Source organism: Poecilia reticulata, linkage group LG15 (assembly GCF_000633615.1).
Source record: "Poecilia reticulata strain Guanapo linkage group LG15, Guppy_female_1.0+MT, whole genome shotgun sequence".
NCBI classification, from domain to species: Eukaryota; Metazoa; Chordata; class Actinopteri; order Cyprinodontiformes; family Poeciliidae; genus Poecilia; species Poecilia reticulata.
The window spans coordinates 19,795,144-19,820,631 of NC_024345.1; the positions used below are offsets into that span (position 1 = coordinate 19,795,144).

The following is a 25,488-nucleotide window of genomic DNA, read 5'->3' on the forward strand; positions in this document are numbered from 1 at the left end:
ACACTTTAACTAATAAAAGTACAAAATGGCACAAGTGAAAACATTACTAAAAATTTGCAGGGCAGGAAAATAACTAACGTTGCAGTAATTAGGTACAGTTTGTCTGTACTCTGAACCATAAGTTTTTTTTTACAAGACTTTATACTTTTACTTGAGTTTATTTTGAGTAAACTCTTTTAGATCTGAAATCGTATCTCTTAAGGAGTGGAAATTAAAATAAGACATTAAAAAAAACACTAGAAAAAACAGCGTTGAGTCTTCTTCCGCTGAATTATTATTAGGATATCATTATTTTGTATCAATTAGAAGACAGAGGTGCAAGAAAAAAACACATCAAATATAGTTCAAGATAACCTGTGAGAAAAAGAAACTCCATGGCTCTACCTAAGGGTTTAGTTTATAAGTATGAGAAAAGCAACACCTCTATCATAATGTAAACTCAGTTTGATTTATGTTGAAAGCTATGGCCATGTAAACATTCAGAACAATATTTTAAGAACAATTGTAAATAATATTTATGATTATAATTTGTATTAGTTAAAGCTGAAAACCGATCATCAGTTCAGAGGCAGTTATTTAAAACTAATAAATAGGAGGGACAGAGGATCTATTGGATGATCAGAACTGCCAGGTTCTGAATAGAAGGAAAACAGAGAAGCTTCATAGATGAAGTGGAAGATGCAGAAACAGATGCTGAGATGGAGGAGATGATCAGCTGAAGAGAATCCTAAAGACAGCAGCAGAACTTATAAAAAATTAATTCATTGGTACCTTTTCTTGTGTTTAAATATACTTTTATTAAAGTAACTGTACTTTTACATGAGTATATTATTTTTGCACTCTTTCCATATCTGCATCACTTTTACATCATGTTATTATTTAGCGCGATGGATGATGCAACACTGTCCATTGTCCCTTGCTGCATTGCACCAAAATGAGCCACATTGCATAAACCAAACGTGTATAATGATCTGATGTGGTGTTGTCAAACCTGCTTTCACCATGTAAAACAAAGTTGATTTTGACCATGTACCAGGCTGCAAACAGCGATCCAACATACTGCCTGACGACTTAATGTTAGGGGTCACTTATCGACACATTTATGAAAAGAACTGGGACCAATCTAGGGTTAAGGTCTTTTTTTGAAGTTTTTTTGAAGCACTACTGACCTTTATTTGCTGTATTTAGGACATGAAATGATCAGAGAGAGAAAGGGGGAAGACATGCATTGAAGGTCCCAGGGTCAGCAATCGAACCCCGGATAGCTGCATGGGGCGCCTGCTCTACCGCTACGCCACACGCTGGCCTCAGGGTTACTGTCTTTCAGGGATTTCTGAATTGTTATGCTTCATATTGCATGTCATCAAGACATGTCTTTTCAATATATTTAAATGTATACCTCAAAATGTTGCAACATTTTTCCAGCTTACTTCATTTGTCTGTAAGTTTAATACAAAAAAGGTCAAAAACTGTTTCACTATGACATTATTATTGCACTTTTTTCTAGTTTATTTCATTTAACAGCTAGTCCAGAATGAGGATATTCGGGGTGCACCCCTTGTAAATAGCAGTTAATCCCAGCTAATGCTTAATCAAATTCACCTGAGTGATGCCACCCTACTTTCTGTAACACTTACGCCTCCAAGGAGAAAAAGGGGAAAAGAAAGGAAAGACGAACAACGGCTATCTAGAAGAGCCACTGAGCCACTGCATTTGACAGTGATGGATCCTCACATGCATTGCTTGGTATTATCTACACCAGCCAGCAAACATACAGTATATAAATCTTACAAGAATTTCCAAGTGTGAGGGTGCCATCCAACATTCACCAGTATCGTCTGCTGGAACATCATCTAAAATTGGTAATAGCTTCAGTGTCTCGCAAACAGACAAGGGCAGTATACAGAAAGAAGAGTGCTACATTATATACTGTGATAAAAAAAAACAACTATGGCCATAATTTGACAGAGTATTAGTATGCAGAACACAAGGAACACACTTTTTTCTGCATTCTGCATCATATTAAAATACGATGACAAAGTGTGACAATGGGTTGTCAACATGTACCAGACACCAGACCCAGGCATAAGCAGAGTGTATTGTCTTAAAAACCGGATGATATTCATAACATCATTAGTGATTGTACAAAAAAAGATTTTATATATATAATATATATATATATATATATATATAAAGTTTAGCACCGATAAAGATTAGCTCACCTTAGTGTTATCTGATGTACTCTGACATACTTTCTGAATAATATTTAGCCAAATAAACAATGAAAATTGGACCACTCGGCAACACTCATTGACAATGTTTGGATGGCATTGAACATTTGTTTCCGGATCATAGGGGAAAAAAATAAGATGGTGAGGTTGCTTCAAATGTAATGTGCCTTATCATGTAGTGCAACTTCCAATACACAAATCCCATCACACACAAAACAGGGGTGCACCACAAGAGACACACCTCATTCACAGACTTGACAAAAGTAGGCCTTTTACAATGTATTCTTCATTTCATCTGATTATGGTTTTTGCAAACATGGTAAGGTAGGAAACAGAGTAATAGCCATTTTTGCCTTCAGTAGGAACATGTAAACAAATTACCGGTTTCTTCTACCCAGTTACCATTAGATTTTGAGCTTCAAGAGCCACAGCCGAATCTACAAATATAAATAAATACATTCTCTTAAATGCAGCTCAACTGATACATATGACATTCATATGGACAGGACAAATGTTATGTGCAAATATTCTAATGTCCAGTCTAAGAACATTATGTATCAGTGACACCTTCCAAGAAACTCCAATGTAAAATTTCAGGCTTTCATTTTTCTCATGAAGCCTTTTAATGCTCTACCATTGGAGTTTTACAGCTTGATTCTGAGAAAAAAAAACATCAAGAAATGCATGACTGTATCCTGTTCCTAGGGAGAACAAATGACCACTATGGCACATCATTGCCACCAAATGGCCAATTGGCCCTCCGATTTCAGAATTAACCCTGAGTGAGGTGGATGTAATGGCTATTCATTGCAAGTAAGTGACATTCAAAACACATTTTGAAGGCCATTTCATTTGCAACCGCAGCACATGGCTGACTTAACGCTGAACTGGTTCACAGTGGCTGTATTTGTTTGGTTCCTGAGACGATAAAGCAAAATCTGGCTCTGTTATTTATGGGGATAATAGAAGATTTGACATGCTGTACTTATATACCTCTAGTGAACTGTTTGGATGCCTTTAAGGCTCACTCTCTGTGACTCTTACAAACATAGTATAATAGAGTTAGTGTCACAATAATCTTGGAGTGAAAAATCTTCAGCAACCTTTGGTCCAATATCTACACAGTCTGCAGCCTTTTTCGCCTTCATAATCAGCCTTGCAATATGTACCTTTATTGGATTCATTGCTATCTATAGGCAATATTTTTGATAGTTTTGATACTTGCAAGAATTGTTTGACAAACTCGGGCTATGCTTCGGCGTCACACCCAGCAATTTACTCTCAGACATTTGATCTGACGGCTAAGAATGGCTTCTTTATTGCGAATGTAATAGTACTCCTAGTTATACTCGGTGTTGAGCTTCAGAAGGATTTAATTTACATTTATGTTATGTATATTTTACTTAGTTATTTCTTAATTGAAGTCCTTCCTTAATCGTTACCCTTTGCATCCGGATTTTGTCACGTTATGCATTTAACGTTTATGCATTTTATTGGGATTTTATCTGCATATAGCAATGTATCATAGTTGTAGAGTGGTAGAAAACAGATGCATGATGTTCAATTTATTTTTAAAATCTTAAAAGAGCACCAAACATTTGTTTTGAGTTTGCTTGAGTGAGTATGCTGTAGAATCACATTTAGCTGCAATTAGAGTCCCAAGACCTTTTGGGCATCTAAGGTGTCTAAAAACAAATAAAGTGCCTCATTCCTTTTCACAGAATAGTCAAAATTTAATTGCATTAATGGCGGGAGTATACAAACATCAGTTTTTGTGTCTTGCCACAGAGTATCAAGTGGATTTATATCTGGAATTTGATTTAATCCATTGTGGTCTGGCAGTGTTTAGAGTAGTTGTCTAGCTCAAACCTGAACCTCCAGCCCAGCCTGAAGTCTTTGTAGCCTTTAACAGATTATCTTCCAGGATTGTTCTTTATTTAGCGTCAGCAGTCCTTGATAAACTCTAAACATCTTCTCTATTAAAAAGCTAAAGAAATACATTTCCACAGCCTGATTCTGCCACCGCTGTGTTTTACAGTGCGAACGGTGGGTTCTTTGTGATGTGACCATTGTAATTTAAACAAATCACTTCTAAAGAAGTGTGGTTGCACTAGATTTTACTTAGAGATATCAAAGCAAAACATAACTTAATACAAATTTATGCAACACCTCAGGTTTTTAGTTGACAAAAGTAAAATTGATAACCATATGTTTTGTTCTCCACTTCACAGTAATGCACCACTTCGTGTCAGTATATTATCAGTAAACAGATGTGTAAATATCCTTTTTATTTCTCTACAGATTTTATTTTTCAAAATGACGACAAGGAAAATATCTTTCATCACAGTTTTTTCACGGTTTTCAGCTTTTCTTCACTTCACTTTATTTGTAAACGTTTAAAACTGCACAACATTTTAAGTAATATTCAGTGGGAAGAAAAAAAAACAAAACAAGCTTGAGGCATTGCCAACCCATTACTTAACAGGCTGTTAAGTTTCAGGAGTGCAGGGAGGAATAATCAGTCTGTCATCGGGCTAACCAGTTACACAGTCAGACATTTTATTTCCACATATCGTGACTGTCTTCTTTAAGGTTATGTCGCTGTTGAAATATCAAGTTACTTAGCAACAAAGTGCTCACAACAGTACAGTAAGTTTGCTCTTGATTGACATAGTAGATATTTGTGGAAATTACTTTGAAGTTGCCTTTCTTTTTAACTCATGAAAGTAAAAACTGCCATCATTAAACACGAAGGCACTTTGTGGGGCGTTCTGTGTGGCAGGTAAACTAAATTACATGTTGATTTTAATGCAGGATCAGAAAATCAGAACAATTAATATTTAATATTTCTCTTAAGGAACTTCAGCAACAGTCATAAACGAAAGCCTTCTAGGAGACTTGAATTTGTGATTCTTTACAGCTCAGTCAGCATGGACCGTCACTTTTGTTAGACAGCCATTTTTTAGGTCAAAGATGCCAAAGTGGAGATTGGCATCCGGGTTTTCGGCCGGGCCACTGCAGGACATTTCTGGACAGTACCTAATGCTGCTGCTCTGTTATCTTTGAATAGTGGTTCCAAATGTGTTCTGTTTCCAAATTACAAACATCCAGGTGGAGATTTAGAGTTCCCAGGTTTTTATTTTTTGCGTTCTACCTCAGTTTTGTGCTTTGAGATTAGAGATTTGTCAGGGGGAATTATTTGACAAGTGTGTTCAAATCATGTTCAGTATAATGAATTTACTCCAGCTGAATTGCAATTAATTTGCAAAGGCGTTTAAGGAATGATCAGGACTAATCAAATGTGCTTGAGCTCAATTTTACAGTATGTGAATGCTTTTGATTTTTTTTTTTTACCTATTATACTGAATGTTTAAATTTGTTACTAATTCATAAAAATGTCTCAAATCAAGTCTTCACTTTGTAAATTTTGAGCATTTTGTTCATGAAAAGTTTTAATTAGTTCAAATGCTAGTGTTTTTGAAATATTGCAACACTTTGCAGAGAACATTGCCAGATTACAGTCTCATATTTCTATTAGGAAGTGAACAGGATCATTGCTTAATGTTAAATTAATTTTACAGAGAAATTTACAGTAAGTCTCATTAACTAAAAGCCAGACATCTGTGTTGCAAGATCCTTAGTTTAAAAAATAACAGCAACCAACTTCTACATTTATAAGAAAGCGAATAATCAGCAGAATTTCAGTCACATTAGATGAGTACTATTTTATGTTTTAAAAAAGTCAAACTTATCAGCCTCACACTTGGAATCATACTGCAGTTTTTAGTGTGAGTGTAAGTGCCCTGGAAGCATGTGGGGTTTTCAATTATTCAGAAAAAGAAAACATCCTCAGGATAAAATTTCCCCTGCAATGCAGTTGTACAGGATTGACCATTGTACCTCTAGGAGACTGTATACTTTAGACAAAAGAATTAAAAGCAAAAGTACGGTACACATACTTCACTGACATGCACATCACTGCTTTTAATTGTTAATGATATTTCATTTCATTCAGTTTATCAAGGACAGCACGTATTGCGATTTACATCTTTAGACTGTTCAGAACTATCATGTTGCCGCTGAAATTATTTGCAGCACTTTTTATGGTCCTGAGGTGGTGATGCTTCAGACCGAGTCATGGCTTTGTGCCCACCTACAGCTGACAGATGGTAGAAAGGAGGTAACCCTTTTGCCCTGCAGTGGACCCAGGTCTGTGGCGTTCACTTGCAGCGACAGCCCATATCCATCATCTAAGATTCACCGGGGGCCATTATGGAAGCTGCCCTTCAACATTGTGCTTGCCATGTATAGTCCATGAAACATATTGCTTTTAATACAACTTAGCAGCATTGAAGACATGCACACTTAGTTTTATGCACATTAGTCGGTGAGAAAACTGTATTTTATCATTTTCCAGTTTCTTCGGTCAAAAAAAGAAGAGGAACACTGCTAGCCTTACAGCATTTTTATGAACCACCTTGTAATCTCTCAGGAATTTTCAGCTAAGATTCATGGAAACAGAGCACAGTTCAACTATTAAACATGAGATCCAACACCTGCAAGATTCAGCAATCTGCCAGTTTAAACATTAAATTCATGAATAGAAACTCTGTGCCAAGAGCTCATTGAGTTGTGCAGGTCACTCTCCATTTTTTGAATAATTTTTAGGTGCTAATAAGTCACACACTGTCTTATTAATTCCATGTTCCCTGTGCTTCTACCAAGGTATGAGCAAAACATAGTCCAGCATGGACAAAATAGAAGTGTTGAGGGGGGGGGGGATATGCAAACCTGCTGTACTTTTTGACAAAAAAAATTTAATTGCTTAATTTTAATTTCTAGAGAATATCCATTAGCATATATATTTATTTAGTTGCAAATAGCACATAACACAAACACTGTACGTACCAGCTCCCTCAATATGTTTATTACCAATGTCCACCTACACAGATCACGCACTGCGCATAGGACACCAAAAAAATCAGGCTTGTGAAAAATAATTGTGAGTATGTTAATCATAATGATTAAGAAATAAAAATGTGTAAAGCAGGTTAAGGATTTAAAAGTAATTTAAAACTAACATTTTTGCTTGAGGAAAAGATTGCTTTCTTCTGTGGCGCTCTCCCCAGTCTACCCTGTGTTGTCCCCCTGCTGTTACTTTGAGCAGCAGTGTTAAAGTCTGTTAGTCTAAAATAATATATAACTTCATGGGAAGAAGTTCTGCAGACCTTGGGGATTTTTTTGTTTTGTAGTTTTTGGCACTTGCTTTGGTGCATTTCTCATATCACTAATAACATTTGCTCAGCAGTGAGTGCATTTCTCAAAACAATAAGTAGAAACTGCAGAATGGATAACCTGCAAAAGCGTGTCACCACAAAACATTTGTGCTTAGGCCATTCAAATGGTAAGCTGCGGGTCTTTGATTAGGATGATATTCTGTGTCGAGAGAGAAGCTCTCTCAATGGCAGATATAATCATAAAAAGCTAAATTTATTGTAGAATACTGGAATAATACAAGGTAATATCAGGTTAAATGATGTTAGTTTGGCATACAGGTTGCCATGAATTAGTCATTGTGTTGGAGATGTTTAGTGAAAATTATGCTTATTATTGAAGTTTTTTGGGGGTTTTTTGCATTTTAGAGGATGTGCAGTTTAAGAAAAGAAAAACGTACTTTTTAAAAATCTGAGTTGAATTTGAGAGTTTATCTTTTATGTCTAACTCTCACCTAAACAGCTATACACCTGTTTCTTTTTATATAATTATCGTTGTCAAATTGTGAATAGAAACAAGAAAAACAATAAATTGCATATATATTCAAAATGTAAAATGAAACAAAATTGGCTTTCTCTTGTTTACAGGATTTCACTCAAGTAATAACTTCTTTAGATGCTGGGTGTCTATTAAAGGAGTAGTAGCTATCACATGTCTTGATGTCCAAACAACCGGGGGTGACCTACTAACTAAGAAATCTGCAAATCCTTGGTCAGATATGTCCTTTCACATGCCTGCAGCGAGGGTTTCCATGGTAACCTACTGCATTTCACCTGATGGGTGGAGGTATTACCCACCACTACATCAATTCAGGTTCAGGTTTTAGGTCAGTTGTGGTACAGCATCAGGATACGGGATCTGGAGCAGACCTATTGCTTTATCAGTGCATAGAAGGAACTACCAGCAAAATGGATTCATGGAGGTCAGCTCTGTGCTGAGTCCAGGAAATGGTTATGCTGCCCAGAACTCCATCTCCAAGCGCATGGCATTCATTGTTTCCTTAGTCAGTTCCCTGCATCCTCGGCAACTGACAGTGCAGCTTCTCGTCCATAAAATGCCCTAGATTATCTACCATGCATTATTGAAGGTTATCCCAATCTGTGTCATGTCACATTGAGCCAGAAATATAAATACATTTTGACTTGAAGTCATGAGTTCATGCATTACAAATGTACCAGAGGGATTGTTTGTAGTACAAAAAAAATCTTCTTTCGTTCAAAGTGAATACATTATACCTGGATTGTGCTTTCCTTTGTCTGGTTTTTCTTTTTGAATTTTCTTTGTCTGCGTTTGTCTTGAGTCAGTTCATCAGTCATTAGTTTATCACATTCACTCCCAGCCCTTGGTGAGTGACAAATCTTGACCTGAAGGACAGGAATCTGATTACAGAGACCCTCTTGCAGGCTGCAGGCAACCGGGTCTGCGGTTGTAGGGCAAAGCTGCTCTTCCTCTTCCCTCATGTCATGTTTTAGCAAACGCTACGCATGGGAATTAGGCCTGAGTACATTCATCTCAGCAATGATAGCATCTATATTAGGATGACAAATTTGTTCCTGTCACCGCATGAGGGACTGGGACTGCACGTCAAGGTGCAGGTAAAGTCTGGAAGACAGTGATTTGTGGCCAAGCTGGATATCTCTTCTTCTGCTTCTCTTTTTCCTCAAAAGACAGGACATCATGGTCATAATTGTCATCTATTTTTAGATTTTTTTTGACAAACAAGAAAATGAGTAACTGAGCAGTAATTTTTGACTGAAAATCACAAGTGTTTGTGTAGAAGAATTTTGATAAAAAAATTACCGTGACTACAAGGTGTTTTCTGGTAATTGTTATGCCTCCTTCATTCCCTCAGTTATCCTTAGCGAATGATATTCCTCCTGGGTAGTTCTGTGCTCTCAGGCCAGATTACAAGCAAAGAGAGCCACAGACACTCATAGAGCTCCAGATTCGATTTCAGATAGCAAAAATATCAGGGAATCCAAAGGGGGGAAAATGCTCCAATGGCGGCAGATTTCATTTATCCGAGATGTGTGAAAGCAAGGATAAGGAGGAGAGACAGAGTCGACCATGCAATACACTTTCTGTGGAGCTGCACAAGTAAGAAAGAGAAGAAACAAGAGAACTCGGGGGGGAAGCGTAGGAGGGAGATGGAAGCAGATAGTGTTTTATGAACATCATAGTCAGATTTTATCGTTTAAAGCGTCAAGCTAACAGAAGGCAACCAGCCTTCTCTTGTGTAAGCTGCTAGAAGCTGTACACTCGATGGCAGCTGCTCGGCATGCACTCTTACTGTGAGGTGACTGCAAGCACATGTCCATATTGTATGAAAATGATATCTACATCCACGGCAATAAATAATAGCCACAAGGCCTAATTGAGAATCAAAATATCAGCTGTTTGTCATATGGCGCACAGGATGCCTTGAGTTGTCTAAATCAGGCTCCAGTCACACATAAGTTCGCTGTGAGTCAGTGATGGACGTGGTGACAGAGTGACGCAGACAGTGACTGAGAAATGGACTTGGTGTTTCCTCCTACACAGGCAGACAACTATACGTACCGATTACTTTTGTGCGCCGAGACATATCGTGTCTAGAATTTTTTCATTAAGACCATGCAGATGACTGTTCCTGAAAAAGAAGCTGAAGTGAGTCCTGAGGGAGACTTAAGTAACAGCTACAAAGCAGTTCCTTGAAGCTGCCACATAAAAAGCTGCAGTCCTCACAAAAGCACTGTTCTCCAGTCCCAGAGAGGAAATATATTAAAAGTAGGTAGTCATATATTTTGAATCGGTTATGCGTGTAGTTCGTGTCCACTCCCTCCTTTGTTGCGTTGCACCTTTACATCTTATGTTTCTTTTTTTTAATGCAACCTTAAATCTAAACTGTTTTTTTTTTTCTTTTTTCTGAGTCTGTGAAGCAAGGCCAGGCAATGCTAGTGTCTGCTTAGTACAAATCATTCACAAAGTAACTCAAAATAGATGAACAAAGACAGACGATGCTCCATTAAAGAGAGGAAACTACAAGAATTTTCTTGAAATTTAAATGTGATGTGAAATTATGGAAATATTAGCATGAAATCTAAACCAAATATGTAGCTAATACTTGAAAGACATAATCTGATGATGTAATTTTCGACAATAAATATTCCATCTTAATTTAAAGAAGCTAAACGTTTCTGCATGCACTAATGTTTCCTCCTTTTGGTTAGCTCGGAGTGAACCTACCTCTTACGACCTTAGGGATATAAATGCCTCATACAAGATGGAAACTCTGGGATTCATTTATACCATTCAGTGTTTTGCAGACAACAAAATTTCAAATTGTGACTTTTCAAAAGCAATGTCAGTAATGTATGTCAGTGTAGCAATATGTGACATTCTGCGGTGTGATCCATTTTCCTAATGTTGTTCAGGGCTCTGTCAGCAGCAATAGATTTAAAAAATATATTTTTACGGAAACCGTTAGTTGTTTATGGTATAGTGAATTGATGTTTTAGAAAAGGGGTAGAGTATATAAGACTTTTTTTCTACAAACTACTCATTTTCATTCAAAACGTATGTTCATGTCAACAGGAAGAAAGAAAGGAAAGAAGAAAGGAAGGAAGGTCGAAATTCATTACATTATAATGAATAAACACTAAATAAATAGACATTATAATAAACTAATTTCTGAAACCTACCCTCTGTATTTGACTGGATGAAATTCTGACACTTATTTTAATGACACACTGATTCAGTGCAAAGGACTGTAGTGACACACAGTAAGTTAATGTATTCAGTTTTATAATTGGCCAGAAGTCTAAGGAATGAGTTGATCCTTCATGATTTTTTCCCACTTTTATTGTTTTCAAAGGAAAAACTCCCTTATTATATATTAAAATATTTTAACACCCTGTCGGGACATGTCAGCTGCATTTAAACTGTAACAAATATCTCAAGTGTTTTTTATGCCCATGTGCATAACTGTTTTAAAAGAGATTCGCCAATAAGACAGGAATCATTTTTCGTCATCCTTGCTTACTGCTCATTTCGATTCCAAGAGGACTTTTTGTGGGTTTCCTAAAAGCGGTTTACTTCTACACTGGCATGCTGTGACTTTACGAGGTGTGCGAAGCTGCCTCCCAGCATCTTGTTAGACTGTCTGGGGTGCAGCTACTTAAGCCCAAAGGAAGATGTATGGTGCGACAGAAACATGTGGCCACCAGGGGAGGAGATGGAGAACCTCAGACCACTGTTTTTTTTTTTAAATATATAATTAAAGTCATACTCACGAGTCCAAGGTTGACTTCTAGCAACAGCTGGTGTGTTTTTACATAAAGCAAAACCTTTTCTCCCTAGAGAACCTGCGACTGATAACTGTGAAAGTGTCAACAGCTGGTAACCATGGACAGTTCTTCTTACGGCATAACAAAGTGGATAAAATCACATGCTAATTACTGAACACAAATTGCTTCTGAGAAATGTCAAAAATTTTAAAGGTAATTCATTTGGGGTTTGAGATCAGACTACAATTAAAATATCGCCTGTGTTTGGCAGATTTTTAACTCAGGATAATTAATCTGTAACGCATTAACTGTAATTATTATAATAAAAAGTTTCTTAAAAACAGAAAAACATATTTTTGTTTCCTTAATAGGTTTTGTTCAGACAGGAGTTCTTGGTCTGTGAATATTAAGGATTTTTATGGGGTGGTGTGATTTCTTGTGACAGTTTGGGACGCTAAACTGGGTCTGGAGGCCATTTGCAGAAATCAGATTCAATTCAGTAATTGAACTGAGAGAAAATATAAAATGAGTTCTTAGAATGCACACCTGCTTATTTGTATTACAGTTAATTTTTGTCTTGGTGTTAAAGTAATAGTGATGGGTCGATCAGAAAGCGTTTATGACCTGCTCTTAATATAAACAACGGATCATGGCCAAAAAATATAGATTTTGATCAGTACCTTCATATCATCAGCATTGGAATAGCAATAAATCCATTTAATTGCAAACTCCCCATCTTCTCTTTATGTTTGTACTTTAAATTGTGATTCATCTATAAAATTTGTAGGTCGACGTTAAAATGGAAGATTTTCTTCTTCATCTCCTTCAAAGAACAGCCTCTGTTTCTCCCGAGATTATTTCCTACACTTCAGCACTCGATTGTGAATAATTTTGACAATCTGTTGTGTCACCATGAAACCCTCCATCAGAGTCTTCTTTTTTCTCTCTCTCTCTCTCTCTCTATCTCTCTCTCTTTCTCTCTCTCTCTCTCTTCATCTTAAACAGAGCGCCAGGAGAATATGGATGTTTTGAACATAAGTACCCCATTATACGGTGTTTGTTGCACAACTCTCTGTGATATAGACAATGACATTTGATTGTCTTTCACCCTCGTCTGTTTCTGTGCTAGAGTATTGTGCTGACAGCCTGTCAGGCCAGCAGTAGGAAGTGTGTGGGCGAAGGCCAGGCAATACACTGAGCTGAATTCGCAGCCTGAGAGGCCCACATGCCTTCATTATTCTGTTGGAATCTATTGAGCATCTGGGACTAAATTATTTATCAACATCGACCTAGTTCCAGGGTGCTAAGTTAGATACTTGGTTGTCATCAGGCGTTCTGATAAGAGCTGCTGCTGGTGTGTGAAATCTGCCATGGGTAAATAAAGAACATGTGTATGGATCATAAACTAGACACCGTTTCAGTTTCCTGAATGAAGGTTTGAATGCAGAGCCTTTAGATATGTTGAGATCTAAACATAGCGTCTGGCTTCTTTCCATGTCGACCCACGAACCCTCATCTACCACCTCCTCCTACCTCTACACCGCTCTTTAATAATGTGTTACTGCAAGGCTGAGACTTAGGACAGATAACTCCTCCCAATTAGTCCACTGCCGCTGTGGTCAGATACGGACCCTCGCAGGCTGCTCTCAGTGTAAATAGGTGCCAACATGACAAATAGCGGCACAGTCTGGGCAGCAGCAACACGTACAGAATGTTGATTCCTCAGCTTTACAGACAAGCCAAGGCTGAGAACTTTACAGCTGTACAAATCTATACTTTTAAAAAAGCACATGAAAAGTAGATATGTAGACATACATGGTTTTTTTGTCTTTTCCCCAAGGACATTATGTAAGCAAAATATTTTCTTTCATTTTGTTTACCTGACATTTTAAATTTTTGTTTGTCTAAATAGCAAACATTCATAGTGGAGATTTAACATTTAATTCTTTTTTTTTCAAATACATTTAATTGTAAGCATTTAAGGTCAACTGGAGAGAGAATTACACAATATGCACTTTTAAAAATGTAACCAATTCAAACTGAATTGAAATAACAGTCTTAATTATTGTTGACAATAGAATTAGTACCAATTTCTAAAGAAATTGTCAAAATTGTAATTGGTCATTTTTTATTTGTTTGTTCTTTTAGAAGGAAATGCCACTACACAAATACCCCTTTCTCATAAAAGTCTGACTATCATCTAAACTGCAGGTACATAAGCTACTTTTTTTTGGACAAAAATATAGATCAAATCTACACTAAATAAGCTAAAGATTGCAGATTTTTTTTTTTTTGTGAAACAAACTGCAATATTGTCACTGACCAGTAGTGTGCACCAGAAAGAGAGCCTTAAAAACATTGGCTTGCTTTGGAACAACAACAACAAAAAAAGAAGACCTACTAGGGGGAAAAAAACCCGAAAGGCAAAAGAAAACAGCAAGCATCCTCAGTGGAATACATTACCGGGACAGCAGAGGCATGCTTCAGATAAACCTTTCAGATGCCTTCAGTGTCCTCCTGACTTTCAGCTCGTCTCCAAAGAGACATGTTGTGTGCCAGGGAGCATTCATCAAATTAGACCGGAGAGAAAACAATGCGAAAACCCACGACTCTCCATGGAGACACACCGACAGGTTATCACAGAGAAGGTGTCTCTTGCTCTCGAGCACCGGGGCAGCAGCACACAGCTTCCTCCCTGAAGAGCAGCCTTTCTTTCTCTATCCCTCTGCAGGCCAGCATTAGCAGAGGAAAACATGCATCCAGGGCAGCCGTGTACAACTGTAGTGCATTATATTAAAGTCACCCGCTGCATATAGGAGCTATTAAGGAGTTGTGCTGGACACTGCAAGGCCGTTGAGTGTTACTAGGGAACAGATCAGTGTTTATAAAGTTGTAGATAAACCGGTGACTGCTGACTAAGCCTTAGCGAGCACATGCAGAGCACAGCTAAGCCTGGACATCTCATTATGGAGGACCATTATCAATTCTCACAGATCGAAAACCAGCATGACAGTACTACAGAAAGCACTGGGGAACCTTTGGCTGAGTCAGGTAGGAAATTCCTGGTCGGCATCTTTTTTGATGGTTCAATCACTGCATGAGCCAAGGCCAGTCGATACCTTTACCTTTCCGCAACATTTAATCAAATTGACTTTATTAAACTAAATAATCTGAAATTACAGTATACACACAACATTATGGTTTACTTTCTGTGAAGGAAGCAGGAAGGCATTACTTTTTTCTTCCACTTCTCTGACTGTCTCCCCAGGTTCCCTCAGAGGAGTGAGGTCTCTGCTGCTCTGCAGAGCTAGATAAATGAGCTGTGCTGTAGGTTCACCATGGCTTCAGCACTTTACAGCTAGATTAATGATGCTTTGCAAACCTTGAGTCTTTGCTTTTAGCATTTTCGAAGTGCCTTCATAAAATGAACCACGGGTATATCTTGTTCATGAACGTATCTGTTGTGGCATATTTCTTGTGGGAATGATTCTATGAAATCAATCAACTGGATTCTTCTACCCAGTATTTCTGAAAATGGTAAACACTGAAGAAGAAGTGTGACGGATAACCTTTATGGGCAGATAAAGGTTATCTTTTCCTTTTCAATTATAGCCAGGGTTGTAACTCATCAGAGTTGTACTGATTTGCTTATGCTACAAGCAGAAATATTTATAAAACGTGAGGACAAAGCAGCTTGGATTGCAACTAAGATTTGCTGAAGAGTGATGATGTTGCACTTAGAATAACAAGCTCTTGCTTCAGTGCATAACACACTCCTCAGTCAATGTAGTAATAGGAAGTCAGTAGCTCCAACTTGTGTTCTTCAAGTATGGACATATAGTGCTTTATCTACTAACTGAGAGAAAGTCAAGAATGCTGCATGGGAGAAGTAGCTTGAAGACCTAAAATACCCGCTCCCTACCAAAGACTTTAAAAACTGTGCTGAAGATTGACCCTTTGTGCAAAAAAAATAAAATAAAAAATAAAAAAAATGGTTCAAAACACTCAAATTCTTGCAGCATTCAAACATAAATTGCATTTTCTTTATGCGGTTTTGAACTGCAGTGTTACTCTGAGGCGCACCAATATGCAACTGTACTCCCATCTGTCACCAAACAACTGGGTCACCAAAACATCCTACTTTAAATTAGCAAGCCATGCATTGACTTTACAATCCACCTACAGTTAAAAGAATAACCTTGCATTTGCAAACACACTCCCTCACTTGATTCAGTCAAAGACATACTGACATGGGACACAAAATTAGCAAAACAGAAAGAAATCAACATTTAGTTTCCCTTTGGGAATCAGCACATGAATGCATGAATGTGAATGTAATGTCAATCATTTTGGGGTTCTTTGGAAGGATACAAGTACAGGCCATTTATCAATAATAAAGTATTTTTGAGTGCTTTCGATACCCACGCTGCCATACTTTGTTATATATCCGAAGAAGTGTAGAAGCATATACTAAATTGCACATCTAGGTTTGAGGGTGCGCATCTAGGCTATTTTTTTATTTTTTATTTTTTTAATAAAAGTGTTTTACAATTACTTATATACAGTCATAAACAATTGAAATACCGAAAGTAACTTACTTATGTTTTACACTTTAAAATTTTGAAATATTTCTCGGCCATAAACATGATGATAATTGGCCTTTAAGTGGCTGTATTGTTTTCTGTTGTTTTTATCAAAACTGATGGTACATCAGAATGATCATGAGAATATCTATAGTTGTTTATTTTCTTTGGAAAACAATAAAAAAAAATGTTGTGTGTCTCAACCCAACCTATCCGTCAGTTTTCATTATGGTGGCTAAATTGCATGGTAAGCCTCACACATGGACCACATTGAATTGTCACGGGTGAAAAAGAATCCAGGCATTGGAAGACGCCATGAATTGGTAATGTTATTGGATTTCAACCAGGTCATGGCCACATAAAATGTTGACCTACACAGTTTTCCAGGTTGGTAAACAGGCTAGTAACACAAATGTATTATGTTTGTTCAAAGACACACATCTACAACACACGGATTGAATTTAACTTAGATTAAATAGAGCATAGTCTTCCCAAGTTTTTAACTGGGAACATGACATTATTTAAGTGTCCATCATCAGGAAAAAAAGTGTCCATGTTTTGTCAATAAAGGCATAGAAAAAACTGAGTTCACCTTTGCTCCTCTCTTTTAGGTTCAAGAAGAAAATGTTCATTTAGGTGCTGCTAATTAGAGCACCTCATTATTGTGACCATCTCCATAAAAGCAAAAGTCTTAGAAGTGTGATAGGGTTAGGGGTTAATACCATGCTAGTAAGAAAATTCATCAAAAAGAACCTTATAAAAGTCACTGTTACTAGCATTCAATCTGGGAGGGCGATTTTCCCAAAAAATTGAAGGCCACAGTTTTACGATGAAACAAATCTCACAAAAAAATATATATAAATAAATAAAAAGGCAGTCAAGAAAAGCCAGAAACGTTGCAAAAAGAAAATAACACATGAAGGTCCATCTAAAACAGTCGTAACCATGTTAAATGGCAAAGTTCAAGAACGGACAATTAGAGAGAGACTGAACAAAAGTCTTTGGAAAGGTTACTGGGAGAACTTTACTTCACTTGAATAAGAATATGGCAGCCTGACTTTTGCAAAAATGCATTAAAATGCGAAACGGGACATGTAGAACAATGATGTCACCATGTCTGGTGAAATCCAAATATTGATCTATCAGCACAAACATTTTGCACCAACTGTCAAGCATTGGGTTGTGAGTTAGATAATGATCCCCAAACACAGCGGCCAGTGTACAACATGATGGCTGGAAAAGAAAGGGGGAAAAAAACTCTGGTTGTTGTAACGGCCCAGACAAAGTCTGGCTGTCAACCTGGTTATAAAATGTGATGGCAGTACATTGAAACTGCCGTGAATAAATAAATTCCTCCACAATTAAATGAACGACTGATTATACAAAAAAAAGGCTTCAAGTGACATTATCGTTTAGTTTTCCAAATGTATTTATTTTAATTTGCTTCTTTAATTTTTTTTTTACGTCTTGATACTCTTAATATTTTTATATTTTTATCCTATTTACTGTACAGTTTTGTTTTTCTTTTGTGCATTTTTTTTTCTTGTAAAAGAGAAATATCCATGTTTTACATTTATAGCTATAAAGTGGAGTATTAGGTCTCTTTCTGACCTGTAAGAGGGAATTAAAACATAAGTATAAACACCTCCTCTTAGGTTATCCTTTGGGGAGTCATCCTATATATAATACACCCACATCACACTGTTTCCTCTTCTACACCTCTACAATAAATCTGAAGGATGGAGTTTAAGGTCTGTGAGAGGGAGAATGAGAGTGGTAAGGTGGGACAACTAGGGAGGCAGTATTGATTCCTTGATTCCCGTACCTCTGCCAGAGAGTGTAGTGTGTCGAGATCTCCTGCCAGGAAAAACAAATCACGAGGCAGAAGTGATGGATGTGGCACTCCGGGATCCGGTGGTTTCGCCATCTGGATGGCCGATGCTGTATATCAGCCTCATGCACAGCAAATTAAATTTACATTTGGACGGCTTCCCCAGGCCTCACGCTTTGCAGATGCAACTAAAACGGCCCTCCGCCGCAGCACCCTTAATGGGCTTGATCTATCATTTCCAGGACTATTATGTAAAGATGATGTTGGCCCGTGTTCAGAAAGTCAGAATGATGTTACCGTCACAGCAAAATCAGATTAAGAGTAGCCAAATGGATGTTCGGCAAAATGACATCACCTTTCATTATCTTAAGACGAGTCAATGCTAATCCAACTAGCAGATGTTTTGATGCACATTTAAACATTAGTGACATAACGGCACAAATGCAATAAAAGCCAGCGTCCATCTTTATTTAGGGCCCTGATGCCCTCTTTACCAGTTTTTTTTTTTTTTTTTTTTTTTTTTTCCCTTTTTATTCACCACAAAATTGCAAACAATGGGCACAGCTTTATTGCTGCAGCTCATTCTACTTAGCAGCACTTCATATCCAAAAGTCTAACCTGGCCTTGAGGAGGCTGCCATGCTTAAATGAAATGACCTTTAACGCAGAGCTGATCAAATGGCCTGAGGCAAGACTATAAAAAACATTGCAGTATAATGTTTTACAGTGTGCTTTTTTCTGGTCGGTTGTTTGCCCTTTCCCATTCTCTAAGACGGCACATTCTGTCATCTTTGGTATGTGTATAGTCTGAAATGGATTTAATAAAAGAGCATGTGCATTAGGAGAACATAGATTTCTTTTTTGTATGCTTATTTTGTAAAAGATGGAAGATAATATTGATTTGAATTTCTATTTCTCTGTCTTTTGTTTTCTGTTTTTTTAGGGATGTTTTTTTTTTTTTCATTCAATGCCCAATTGTCCTCTAAATGCCAAAGGCGCATTTGACGGCTCCTTCCAATCCCTCGGCATTGTAAATATTTGCAAAGCCACACAGGCTACTGAAACACAAATTGAGCATGTGGGTTGACAATTATGTTGTGAACCTGAGCCTTCACTGTTCCTCAATAATCTGATCCCATTTCTGTAAAGAAGCTGTAGCCTGGAAAACGCCGCAGCAGCTGCTACTGTGCCAAGGCAGCGTGTGGTCGTGTTGACAGATAAATCCAGCAGCCAAATAGTGTAGCTGTCTGGATTCACATGCCATCTGCCCGCACTCTCCTTAACCTAAGCCTCCAGAAATGCCACTTTTGGTCGTTTCGAGTGGGAATCATCTCACCTTGTTGATACGGCTAAAGAAATCCATGCCCTCACCTCTGTGCCTATGTACCTCTTTCTCTCTTTTCAGACAACTGATGACTTGATGGTGGCTTCAGCGGAGTGTCCAAGTGATGATGAAGACATTGATCCCTGTGAGCCGAGCTCAGGTGGGTTAGGTTAGTCATCTCTTTTTTATTCTACTTCTCTTTGGGTGTGTCAGTGTGTCTTTGTGTGTCATACATCACCAGAGGTATAGGTCATTACACACCAACAGATACAGTCAAACTGTGCAGATTGGAGTTGTGAGTAAGATTTCAGGTCTACAATTATCTTTTTTCTGGACACTGCTGACTTTTCTGTACCTATTTTAACTTGATCTCAAACTACAGAGTACAGAAATGTGACTTAGGAATCACTTATTCTATTTTTTCGATAGTATTTATGGTGTTTTTAAATGAAATAAGCTTGACTTGAAAGAAATCTCAAAATGTCAGCTACAGCAACTATATTTGGATTGTTTAAATACAGCAACTATATTTTGCATTGTTTAAATTGACGGTACTTTCCTTTACCTCTTTTTGAATTTAATGAAAACCTAGATAAGAAAATGGAAAGGTAAACGGACAGACTGCAAACTAGAGTTAAATAGTATTCTAAATAGCTAAATTGCTCAATATTTAAAAATTTCTGAAGCAAGTTAACCTGACAACTTGAGCTTCCCACAGTGGACACAGCTTCAAAGGATGCTCATCAAAACAATTGTGTTATTTTGGAGGTTTACATCACTTCACGTTCATATCACGACGTCACTGCACTAGAAACTCAGATTATCTCGAGGACCAGCTAATCTGAATTCATGCTAAACATGTTTATTGACTGAAAGTCAGTCAATAAATACACCAAAGTTTTCATGAATCTAAATCTGTTTAATGAAAAATCATCTCATTTCACTACTCTGAATATTTTACTTTGATCTATAGACGAGCAAATGCAGTTCAGATTCCAGACAAATAGAACCTTTATGATTTGTGCAGAAAATGTCTATTTAGCATCCATAGTCAGTGGTTTAATTCTAGCCATTACAAATCATTCACATCTTGTGTGCCTCTACGTCACCGTTTCCGTTTTCCAGGTGGTTTTCAAATCGCCGTCACAGAAACAATTCAAACGTTATGGGAATTTCTTTGTTGTGCTAGTAATGCGGTGTTGTCTAGCCGCCTGGCGAGAATTATTCATCATTCGACTCTGTCAACATAATGTGGCAGCGCAAAAACTTCTCAAATAAAGATACAGAGTGTTAAGTTTGAACAACACGCTGTCAGAGATCCGCTGTTTGTCAAGACTGAGAAGTATCATGGTGTTTTAATAATCTGGTCCTTGTGTCACAATATCTTGTCAAATCCATAGTGTTCATGTAATACTGCAAACAAAGGCTTCCTTTATGGCAAGACATTGAAGGGCTGCTTGTCATTTGCCTTGTGTTCAGAAATGTATTAATTTAGATATAAGGACTGGGGCTATCTTTTTTGTTCGTCAGCTTTCATGTTTGTCAGTCTTCAGTTCACCCAGCGGCATTGCTAAACAAAAGTGTTGCATGAGCAACAAAAATTACACAATGTTCTGTCTGGTTGCTGTCCCTACAAGCAGATGTTGTTACTGTGTTTTAATTGTTCACCTGCAGTATTTGTTTACAGCAGCTCAGGGCATTTGTTAATATGCATAGAGGGGAGTTCCCATGGAGACGGGGGGAAAACAATTGTAATTATGAAACCTATGTGACTTCAAAATGTTACATAGAAAATGGATAAGCCCAGAGAGGACTGTATGATTTTTAGAGATGTGCACAGTGTCCCCACTGTTGTTAATTAAATTCTACAGCGGGCAGTGCAGGTTTATCCTGTTGTTTCTCATATGCTGTTGTTCACTGCGGCTGCATGCAACTCCCCTCGGATATGATGATTGAGGTGCATGTCAGTTGTTTTGTTCTTATAACACGAACACACTTAGTCGGTCTAAAGATTTGTGTTTAAAGAGCCCAGATGAATTCAAAATAAAAAAAGGCACTTATTGCTTCCCCAAAGAGTTTCAAAAATACAGCCTCACTGACAATTTGTGATTGTAAATCTGTTCCCCGCATTGCTTGCAAAACTTTTAATCTCTTTCTCTTGCCACACATGGAGGGCAATTAGGTCTAACCCTAGCATCTGTCTATGAAAACAGGGATTTTCAAATGCATTCAGAAGTGATGAGAAGCACTGAGAACAATTACGTCCGAACTCAAGGCTCCCTGCTCCATTTAAATGTGTTATTGATCAGTATGTGGTTGTAAAACCTCCACTAAATTAATGCCTGCCCCACAGCAAATGATATCTCCTTTCTAGTCTGAATGTCTTCCTATTCTTCTGGCTTTCCATTTGAAATATTAACTGTACTCTTTTTTCCTCTAATTCAGATTTTTCATTTTTGATTTATAGAGAGCATCACAATAAGTATTCCAACGGGCATTTGTTACCTTAGACAAATATTATACCTAGAAGAGTACAAGTTCACACAAGCAGCATGCATTATCTTTTTTTTTTTGACAAGGGCATCTGCCAAAACATCCGTTGCAAACAATGTGAAGCTTTGGGACGCGTCCTCCCCATGCTGTGCATTCTTCTCCTTTTGTGATCGCTGAGGGGGATTTGACACCAGAGCTGTGGGCTCCCAGGGTGGCAGCTGTCTAACACTGTATCCTGATTAATATCTACATTCAGAGAGGTTCACATGCTCTGCCAAGCACTCGCCTCGTCTCAGTCAGGCTTGCTGCTTACAAAATCTAAAGATATTGTTGCTGATAAAAGTACAACTTGCTCATATTACTGTTTTAAGCCGCTTACTTTAATAATGCCAAGGATGTAAGGTTGTTCATGCTATATACCTGAGAGCTTTTTTCTGACTGCAAACTCTAAGCACCAGCCAGAACCGAAGACACTTTGTGCCCGTGCCAACCTCTGCACTCATGTATGGCTGGAGTATGATAATGTTTATGCATAAGTGAACCCAGGAGGTGAGCTCTGAAACAGTCTATTATGTGAGCCGTACATGGCAAGGTCAGCTGTAGATCACTCTGTATCTCAGAGGATTCCTGTCCCCCAGCGGTGCCTTCCAGCCACTCAAAGGCATGAATTGGGTAAGCTTGCTTATTGCCATGCTTTATTACCCTTACTTCCGGAAACCATGGAGGAGCACAGCTTATCACTTGGCAGGACTCAGATTAGATCACGCTGCACCAAATTGAATCCTCCCCCCTGGTTTCAGAACCCACAGAGGAATACAGAGGGCCATGATGCAGCAACACATCTGATTTGTAAGAGGAGGAGGTTTCAGGAGTGCTCAGATTCTCGGCAGCCCGTCTCTGACAGCTGAATATCACTACAACCGTGATTACAATACCATGTTATACTGCTATCTTTGTGATGCTTATTGGGGGGGGGCGGAATTGCAAACCACAGTGCTGAAGGTTTTTGCTTCAATAAGTTTCCCCTCAAATTCTTCGCAAAATAACCAAAATATACAGTATGTAGAGAATCTGCATAATGACCTCACCTCCAAGGTGTTCTTATATAAATGCCGAATAAATCTTGGCATTTAGCTTAAACAACTTCTGCAGTTTTCGCCGAGTAGGAACAGCTCATTTGAAGGCCAATATGAAGTGCCGGCCAATCAGCTGGAGAAAATATAGATACAGACTTGGCTGTGTGAAAATAGCCCAGCGAACAGTCTGGCAAGATCACAGCTGGCACTGATTTTCCAGCCCTAACCTCAGTTTTCATGGTGAAAGTTAATGGAAAGGGTTGCTGCTGAGCTGCATGGGGTCAGATGGAACGGATGTCTCTTACCTACCTGCCTCATTTCATTGGCATCAAGCCTGCCGCTGTTGGAGGGGGCGAGGAGGTGCAGCTGCTGTATGTGATCCACATCCAAGGTTACATGTTACACTCTGCAAATGTCTTTGTTCCACATTATGTTTTGTTATTTTTTCTCATCTCCGTCAATTCTCTGCACACGTATATGATTTTTTTTTGTCCAAATTTGTACAAAGCTTTAGAAAACTACTAATTTATATTACGTTATCAAACATTGCACAGCAATTTGATATAACGATAAGTTGTTTGTTGCTCCAAATATATTTGTTTTAACTGTTAGAGCTGTTATTTAATTGTCTCTTTGGAGGAATATTAAACGTGCCTGGAAAAAGCTACTCTATTCTGGTGTGACAAATTTTCTCAGATATATTAAACATTTCTAATTAATGGATAAATAGTTAGGTCAACTGTAGTAAAACTAAATCACAGAAAACAGCACATCCTTAGTGAGGAAGCTAGCTACTTCTTGTTATCTAATAAAAATATAACTTAACAGAACTTGTTTTTTGTAGCAGAATTTATCAAAAGAGCCTACTATTTAATTGAAATAAATTTTAATCTAAGTCTGACGTGTGAATAGATCAGTCACATTAAATGGTGTTTTAGCTCAAGCAAAGTGATTACCAAAAGAAAATGTTTGCACAAAACCAGACGTAGTGACATTCAATGACCAACTGAAGGATAATGAGCCAGTTTGCCTTAAATCAGGTCATCTCTTTATAGTTTTTAAATTTTGTAGAGATGACTTGCACATTATGTTCAAATGCCTGTCGCCCTAAAGACTTCTCTTTTTCTCCTGTTTATGTTTGTTTCATAACATAAACTGCAAAAACAGACAGTAAATGAGTAGTAAAGCACCTCAAAAGCTAAAAAATGCCCCAGAGAACTGCTGAGAGAATGACTGGGAAGAAAATTTGATGAAATTTGATACATTCAGATGTTAATGTCAGTAAATGGGTGTATGTGTTTCCAAAATTTCAACTCATGACTTTTATTATATGTTAAAATAAATTTTACAATTACAATACAATTTTAAAACCTTTTAGAAATGGTGGATCCCATTAGGCACGAGTATTTCAGTGGTCCCCATGAAGTAATATAAACGTGTATGCGTGTGTATGTGTGTTTGTTCTAGAGAAACACACCTAATGACAAAGGTAACTCTTGATGAGGAGATATGTGACGTTTTCCATTCATTTGATAATTTATGCTCAAAATTCGTAATTGATTGATGTAACTTTTCCTTTTTTCTGCCTTTAGATCTTGATGTGCTAAATGCAGAAATGAACTTCAAAAGATCTCACTGAAAAGAAACTAGAAGGCCATTTTTCAACCAAAGTGTCTCCCTCTTCAAATGTACAATTCATTTCCCCGTTAAGAATGCACAAAATAGAACGAAACCACCTAGAGCATTCCAGCTGGATTTTTTATTTTTTTAGCCTTCCACCATCATTAATTAAGCTCAAAGATTAATTGTGATTTCTTTAAAAGCAATAAGCTCCCTGACAAACGCACCAAGGTGCCTCAGTTACAATTTGAGTTTCACTCTTCTGCATATCTTAAAAAAATAAAATTCTTTCAGCCCCTTACTCTTAGCTGCAGCAGCCCTTCACTGTGAACTGCCCAAAGGCGGGTTAAGGTTAATCATCTCTCGTTTCCTACTCTCTCTGTGCTCTCTCATCATATTCTATCCTCGAGCATTCCGCTGTGACATTAGCAGCTACTAATGTGTTTGACATTTGTTTTAATAGATTTAATTTATGGGTGTGGAAACAATACATAGAGTAAACCAATAAATCAAACAGCAAATGAATACTCTCCTTAACCCCGGTGGCAACGACTGGAATGCACCCAGCCAGGAGAAGAAGAAATAGGGTAAATTATTGTTTTAAAAGTAGCTGTAAGATTAATGAAACATTAAGAGCACTGTGGTGGTTTAAGAGGTCACTGCCCACATTTAATAGGTTACTCAATCATACACAGCTGGAACTCTATATGTTATTTTGTTCTTTGCTGAAAAAATAGACTGTTCTCTTGACTGCCAGTAGCAGCAGTGATTTTAGCCCAAGAAAAAAGAAAG

The 25,488-nt window shown here is 37.7% G+C and overlaps 1 protein-coding gene across 23 annotated transcripts in view; it reads left to right on the forward strand.

The window, feature by feature from the left end:
- LOC103477041 (neurexin-1a) overlaps positions 1 to 25,488 on the forward strand; it is a 265,070-nt gene that overhangs the window by 230,011 nt on the left and 9,571 nt on the right. For 20 of the 23 annotated variants that reach the window (XM_008429894.2, XM_008429905.2, XM_008429900.2 and 17 more), the window contains one exon: positions 19,589 to 19,676. In XM_008429894.2, the coding sequence (XP_008428116.1) occupies positions 19,589 to 19,676 (88 nt within the window). The remainder of the gene's footprint in view (positions 1 to 19,588; positions 19,677 to 25,488) is intronic. The other 3 variants (XM_008429897.2, XM_008429906.2, XM_017308979.1) reach the window with 1 other exon arrangement.